Genomic DNA, 7,895 nt, shown 5'->3' on the forward strand with positions numbered 1-7,895 from the left:
TCAAAGGGCCTCGGGCGGCGGCAGCGACGCTGAAGGGCCAACTAATGAAGCAATGGAGTCCACCACTGGAGCGCCTGGCTGCTTTCATTCATCCACCATCCAACTCAATGGATTGATGTGAATCTATGGCTAGGAGTTTACTGCATTTTAGGGTCTTTTAAATACAGGCAAAACCAGAGAGCCGATCATGCATAGCATTTGAAGAGAGATTTCTCCCTGAACTGGCTTCCAGGACGGTAGCAGCCTGCTGTCTGAAAGAGGATTTAAAACCCCAAGTAGGAGGCTGGAGGTAGCAATAGGTGAATGGCGTTTTAGACCTGGATATTCCAGTAAGCAATAGTGGGCTGAGGCCCAGCACGTCGGTCGGTATGTAGACTAATCAGCGAGGAGGTGAGGTGGGTGCCGCCTTAATCTCCAGAAACAGCGTGGCAAGGGCAGAGGGATCCTCCAACCGTCCGTTTCCATGGGCACGCTAGAGCACCAGCTCTAGCCCCTCCCCTCTCTTGTGTCATCACTGCCCCCCTGCTGTGAACTGACGTGCCCTCTCCCATGTTATAGGGGAGGTGTGTGTGTTTGTGTGTGTGTGTGTATGTGAGACGCCAAAGGTTCACTGCAGCTCTGCTACTTTAGGGATCAGTGCTTCTCCCATAGGGTAGGATTTAAAGGAAAATAGCATCAACATTGCATATGGCTGTTTCTCAGCTAATGAGGGCATTTTGACGTCATGGTTAGGTAAACAGCAAACGCACACATAGGTGAACAGCCAAGTCAGCTACTCTTACCTGACTGGCAGACATCCTAGTAGTAGTAGGACTTATGCCACCTGCATTTATAACAACATTAGTATAAACGTTCGAGTCAAGGGGTAATGCTTTTCTGAAAGGGTTTTATATACAAACTGGTATACCTGTCAGATACCTGTCCCTTGGGTCACATTGTGTCACATAAAACTGAAATATATAAGCTTCTTACGGCGTTTTGTTGACAAATGTACTGCACATGCTAACCTGTGTGTGTTTGTCCTGAAGCATCCGTGAGATGTTCCGCTGCTACTTGACTCAACGTTCTGCCTGATCGAGATATATGGTTATGTATCCCACTTCTTGTTTTCCCCTTTCACAAACATCTGTTCATGGTCAGGGGCCAGCAAAGAAAGGAGGGAACCTTTCTCTCTCCTCATCAGTAAATGAGATCGAGAAAGAGGCACTGTGGGAGGTCCAGCCCTACACCAAATATAGCCATTAGGAAACATATTGAGAGATTCCACCTATCAGTCACAGGCTGATTGACCCACATTGGAGCTCTCTCTTTTGCATGTGTGGAATAGTCAAATATCATTAGTTAACAAACTACGCACAATGGCAACTTCCTCCCGCCATGAATAACGTATTGTTTCATAAATGAATGATTCCACGTGTAGCCCACTTGGGTATAGGAAGGGAAAGTGATCTAATGGTTTCTAGTTTCATGCATTTAATTTAAATCGGGAGGGGTGGGGAGAGAAATGACTTGACTTTGTATGTGTGTCTTTGAGAGAATAAAGAGGTATAGCCGAAATAAGGATATCCTGTGGTCTAGGGCCTGGGAGGTAAGACTAAACACAGTGGGGGCACTGGTAAGGGGCACTGGTAAGTGTTCCCAAACTCTGCTAAGCCCCCTTTGCATGGCCCATCGTTCCAATGCATGATCCACTACTTCAGAGTTCGCATGAATCTCCCCAGTCCTCCTTATCTATAACAGTCCCTAACAAGTGCCAGCTGTGTCTTGCTTTGGACCAGGTGTCCGTAATGAATGTACTGTACGTGGTTTTAGCATTAATAGGGATACAAAGTTGCCTTTGGTTATATTTTCATTCCACTCTCTTTCTGTTTTACCTCATTCTAAAGTGATGTCCAGCTGCTCCTATATTTCCATGCATTGAATTATGGATATCTGTCATGAAAGAATGAGATGAAACAAAACAATGTTTGGCCACAAGAAATGATGGGAAATGATATCTGTGACCACCACTGTTCAAGAGTAATATTTTCCCATTCCATGTTTTGCGTAAATTGACCGTGTAAGTAATTAAAGCTCCATTCATTCATTCCAACGACTCCAGAATATTTATTCAGGGTTTTTTGGTGTGCTGTTAATAAAAATGTCCACTCCGATCGTATCACAATTGACACCCACTTTAAATGTAACACTTAATGTTTGAACAGGGAGTCATAAATCACGTTAATATTGAGCCCCTGGTGGAGCTAGCGCAGGTTTTGAAAATATCTGGCTTTGATTAAGCTATTGGGTGCAAGAATGGGAGTAACCTGGGCCTGGGGATAGGGATCTGGTGGTGCTCAGAAGAGGCCTGGCTAGCATGGTGGGTAACCTCAACCATCTGCCCCAGGGCAGCATTCTCATAGCTCTCATATGAGGGAGACAGACTAAGGCCCGACTCCGGAACAGCTAGGGCCACATAATGGATTCAGGGTCAGGCAGAGGCAGAGAGCGTTTCAAGACTAATTGTTTTACTACCGTTGCATGCCACCTTTTATTGCTCTTGTTCGTCCACCTGCAGAAATTTGGGAAGGCAAGTGAGACCACCAGCTGTGAAGTTTTTAGAGGCTTTTTAATATTTCAGTGTCGTGCATGGCGCTCCCCTCGCCACTGAAAGCTTAAACGACCCTTGTGCTCCAAGATGGCCGCTCTCTCTCTGTCTTTCCTTTCTTTTTTTCTATTTTTCGCTCCCTGTGTCTTTCTTCTTATGCATAGGCCTACACTTCTGACCGATGTTCTAAGTGAGTTGATTTATTCATTCAAAGGATTTCTGAATTACATTACAGCGCCTCAGCAGTCGCATATGCTAACGTCTTGGAGCCTACCAATTGACTTACGATTTCCCCCCACAAATCTCTTCCCTCTCCTCTAACGCAATTGTGGACGGTTTATATGAAGTCCACGGTGAGTGGGAGTTATACCAATGTACAGTATAAAGTGGCTTATCACAAACAACATTAATAAAGTCCCAATACTTTATTATTGAAGTCAACAAGACCAGACTGTTTTTTCAATACAGTAAATCGCAGGCTATGGGTTTTTACTAGGGATTTAGGACTTTATTTCGGTTTCTCCATGTTTGTCATTCATTTACATGGCAGAGTGCAACAAGTAGTTAGCAGTTAGTAGAGGTTGCTAATAAAATAATTAGCTCTTCCTGATTTGGGGGTTGAAGAATGAAACTAGGCCTACATGATGTGTCCATTCAGGATTGCCACCATGCACCATACTGTAGCCAATGGTCAAACATTCTTGCTGTCTATTGAGCATGTCTGGTTGCATCTGTAAAGAGACAGAGCCGTGAGTGTCTGTGTCGTGTCTCTCAGACTAGCTGTCCTATCTTGAAACTGATGGTTTGGCTCTGATTCTCTGCCAGCGTTGCGTAGAGAGGAAATCCAGGTTATTCACAATGTGTTATTCTTCATGTGTATCTGTGTGTGTGGGAGAGAACAAGACAAACCCAGCTGCCACTCACTCGCCCAACTAAGCTAGCCCCCGCGCCTCAAAGACCCTCTGAATGATTCCCCATAATCCCCTAATAACCTAACTACTGCGCCCACTCTGTCGCAAATGTTTGCCCACCATTATTATGTTATTGCAGGACATCTGGAAAAGTTTTCCTGTTTTTGTTCTCTCTACGGCCCATATAATCACTGCAGCAACAGCGGACACAAAAAAACTCTTTACATTACCAGAGCCAATGTGAAGGAGCTGGGATTATGATTTAAGGCTTCCTGGGTACTGTTAGCATAGGTCCCATTGATGTTGTTTCACCAAATATCCTGGCTTTTCCTCGCCGCCTCCCTTTTCCCTTTTTTTATTGTTGAAAAGAAACATTGTGTGGATGTAGGTGCCTTAATGAGGGCCTGTATTTATTTTCTCCGGCCTCTCTGTGGCTCTCCCTGACCCAGAACGCACCACAGGTGCAGCTGAGTTGGGACTATGCTGGTGCCGAATCCCGAGAACCGACAATACATCAAAGTTTAACACGGAATAATAGCATTGCTGACAGCTCACGGGAAATTGCCTCCCTACTGTAAGGCAGATGATTTCTCCCATATATAATTCCAGTAAGAGGAGCCCCCCTATCATGCCCACCTCACAAAACCACCAACCACCTCACCTGTTCAAATGTGCCTGGGTCTCAACCCGGAGTCAACCAGGCCTCTAACATCACACACCTCAGAAGCATTGTGCCTTTTGAGAGTGTGTGTGTGTGTGTGTGTGTGTGTCAGCATCTGTTGTTTTCCTCCTGTGCAACTCTCTGCATTTAGGGATTTGGGCGGAGGTGTTTCCGTGCCTGTGAAAGATGGGGTTTTGATATCTCGGCTGACAGGCCTGAGAGGCCAGACTGTTTCCACAATACGGATTGTTTACATACCAGCCCTTAAGAGATAGAGGGGGAGGAAGACAAGTGATCGCCTTCAGAATGAATCATGAATACCACATCTGAGGCTTTGCCTGCTCTCTCTTGCTTTCAAGGTAGACTGTGCCTTTTTGAAGATGGGTAATTGAGGTACGGTATGCTGTTCAGGGATGGTGATATAGAACCAGCAAGGCCACTGTAGTGCTACTGAATCTACTCAGTGACACCGAAGGACTGCCGGAGGGGAGTGTTAGATTGAGGTTCTGTCGCCTGTTGCACCATGAGCTCTGACTGCCAAACACACACACACAGGCACACAAGCAGGCACATACACACACAGGTCCCCACCCTTTCTCTGCCTGACCATGCCAGTGCTTCAGCCTACACACACACACACGCCTGAAAACAGATAACCCGGGAAAACTCCTGGTGAACTGGAAAAAGCATTTGTCTCGAGATGAAAGGCTTCACACCCACTTCCTACACACAGAGCCTTCTCCCGACACCTTCCCGCGACAGCACAGCGCATATAGCAGAGGCTGGTGCTGCACAGGCACAGACACAGACTCCAGCTCGAACTAGCAGCATCCATCTCTCCCCACACCCACGAACGCTGCTATACAGTAGCCTCCCCTTTCTCCCTCTCAATGTAGACAATACTACAGTACCAGCCAGGGAAACAGGCAAGGAGAAAGAGCAGATACAGGCAGCATGTCCTGAAAGACGTAGAATCATTTGAATAAGCATTTTTGAGCCCACACAGCTTATTTTCCTCCGTCATCAGAGCACAGGGAAGGGGAAGTGTAGGGCGGTGCTGAGCTCTCGGGCGTGGAACATGGTCAGACACACGCAGGGGCTGTGAAAAAAACGACACTGACCGTATAATGCAGGATAATTGCTTCCCATGTACTCGTGTGGCCGAGACAAAAATAGCACGTCACACACCGTAATGAATGCAACGCTCGGAAGCATGGGAGACGATGAGCGTCTCACTGCTGCACCTTGTAGTTTTATACGCCAAGTGTGGCCAGTACACCTCACAGATGCACGTACAGTCAGGCACATAATACAAGTAGATATACACAGATACACAATTATGAACACGCACGTGCCGACCAGCAGTGGTTAATAGATAGATGTCGATCCTCAGAGAGGTAGCTAGAAGCATTGACACAAGACCCACTGTTATGTTTTCACACACCACTGTTACCTGCACCACATCTGCAGGCTGGCCAATGGTCAGCTAACTGACCCCCCCCCCCCCCCCTCCCACATCACTAAAGGCTCCTACTCCCATGAGCCACCACTGAGAAATAACTCTAGACACTATGCTCCACGTTCGTTGTGGCTTGTTGTAATTTGTACGCACAGGGATTCTCATTTCACACCCGAGTCCAACACAATGGCTCCAGAGCTGCGGCAGCACTTTACGGAAATGTACTGTGACAAAGGAGCACAAATTGAGCTCCTCAAGAGACCATCCAACCATGCATCTAGGATTATGTGCCTCCCCCATAGACATTCTAAATACAATCCTCATCAACAGCACACCAAATGAATCAGAGCATTGGATTACCACGGGAACAGGCATGCTGTTGCTATAATGTGGTTAAAAACAATACACTAAGACATTATAAATGCATTTAGTCAGGTGGAATTAGGATTGTACAACCAGTTATGCCTCTACCAGCTATGGTTGATTTATTTCCCCACACTACCTTGCAGTACATGTGCCATGTCCACTGTCCATTTCATAACAGTCACAACAGTCATATAGCAACACAGCCTTGACAGCACTCAGCATAGACAGCAATGACCATCAATAAAAGCCCCTAAATATTTCATATGAGCCACAATCTCTGCTGTCCCTCAAGCTGAATCAAGTGAAAAGCATATGACCTAGAGCACCTTATACACTTCAATACAAAATACAGCCCCAGCAACAATAACATGGAAACCACTGCACTGCAGTACTATACACAGTCAGGTGCTGAACAGATATTCCTTCCCTTTTAGTGGCACACAAGGCTAATCACACTGGGTAACTGATCAACTACAGCTGCCTTAGCCGAGCCTTAGGGCCGATAACGAGGGAGAAAATAGAAAGCATAGGGAGGCTACAGGCAGAAGCCCGAGCGAGCCCTGTACTCACCAGCACTGGCAGAACACAGCAGAGACACCAAGAGCACAATCACCAGCGTCAGGATCTTCACATTCATTTCTGCACTCCCCTCTGGCTCTCCGGTAGTCGCTAGCTGATATACTGTAGTGGTGTGTGTGTGTGTGGATGGGAGGGAGGGAGAGAGGCAGAGAGAGCGACTGAGCGAGCAAGGGAGAGAGAGAGGGAGAGAGCAAGACTGTTTGCTTCTCTCTCTGTGTGTGTGTAAGAGTGAGTGTGCGCGTGCCTCTGTATGCACCCTGGTGCGTGCGTGTGTTTGTGTGCCTGGGAGTGTGTCTGGATGCCTGCCTGCCTGCCTGGTGCGTGTGTGTATTTCTGTATGTGTGTGTGTTTCTAAATGCGTATTTGTATATCAGTGTGTGACAACGCCACTCCAAGACTGAACGCAAGTCTTTATCTGAGCTCTCCCACGGAGGTGTGCAGTTTTTTTTTCCTTCTCGGAGAACACGGCAGCCAGTGCCAAGTTCAGTAGAGCTGTGAATGTGCTGGGAGTCAGCTTGCAGTTCGAAGAAGGTCTGTCTGGCTGTGTGTGTGTGCAAGTCCTCTGTTTGCCTTGGATAACAGGAGCCCAGTCGGTCATGTGGCTTATGTATCATTGACTCTGTGGGTCCTGGAAAAGGGGGCCACCCCACCCACAATGTTGCCCCCCACACACACATACATCGACCCTCCCACTAAAGAAAGAGAGGGAATGAAAGGCAGGCGGGGGTAGGAAAGGAGGAGTGGTGGGGGGTGTCCAGGTCATCATAATAACCAGCCACATGCTCTTGTTGATAAAGTAGTCTTTGAATGTAGCTCCCTTCCCTTATTCTCTGTCTAAAACTCCAGTCCTTAGAGACTAAGGGCATGGCGTTAAATGTTTTGCGGTATTTCAAGTCAATGTCCGCAACATTGGGAGTACCCTTAGGAAAAACTTAGCAGACTCATTGGCTTGATCCAATCTCTTGTTGTTTGTTTCACTGACTCTGAGTAATTTGTTTGGTTTGGTTTCCAATGTTATATTCTTTGGTGAACAAAGCAACCAGAAAGCTACCCTCCCTGTAAGGCTCTGAAATAAATGCACTTGTTTTTTCATTTGTTTATTAGACGGTAAACAGGAAAGGTTGCATTTCTGGTACTGAATTGTGAGAACTATCCGTGCGACCACTACAACTGTAACAAGTACTCTTATCAGCTTTGTCCATAGATAGGAGGAATAGTTTGTCACATCATGTTGAATGCAACCTGTTTCACTATCGCCATTGGAGCAATAAGTACCCCACAAGACATGCCACCAGAGGTCTCTTCACAGTCCCCAAGTCCAGAACAGACTAT

At 46.6% G+C, this 7,895-nt stretch overlaps 1 protein-coding gene across 1 annotated transcript in view; it reads right to left on the bottom strand.

Moving 5' to 3' along the window:
- The window catches only part of apln (apelin), a 29,006-nt gene extending 21,883 nt beyond the window's left edge, over positions 1–7,123 (bottom strand). The window contains exon 1 of the mRNA XM_039012049.1: positions 6,555–7,123. Coding sequence (XP_038867977.1) covers positions 6,555–6,621 — 67 coding nt within the window. The 5' untranslated portion in view covers positions 6,622–7,123. The remainder of the gene's footprint in view (positions 1–6,554) is intronic.
- Positions 7,124–7,895: the final 772 nt, after the last annotated feature.

Source organism: Salvelinus namaycush, chromosome 17 (assembly GCF_016432855.1).
Source record: "Salvelinus namaycush isolate Seneca chromosome 17, SaNama_1.0, whole genome shotgun sequence".
In the NCBI taxonomy this organism is placed as follows: domain Eukaryota; kingdom Metazoa; phylum Chordata; class Actinopteri; order Salmoniformes; family Salmonidae; genus Salvelinus; species Salvelinus namaycush.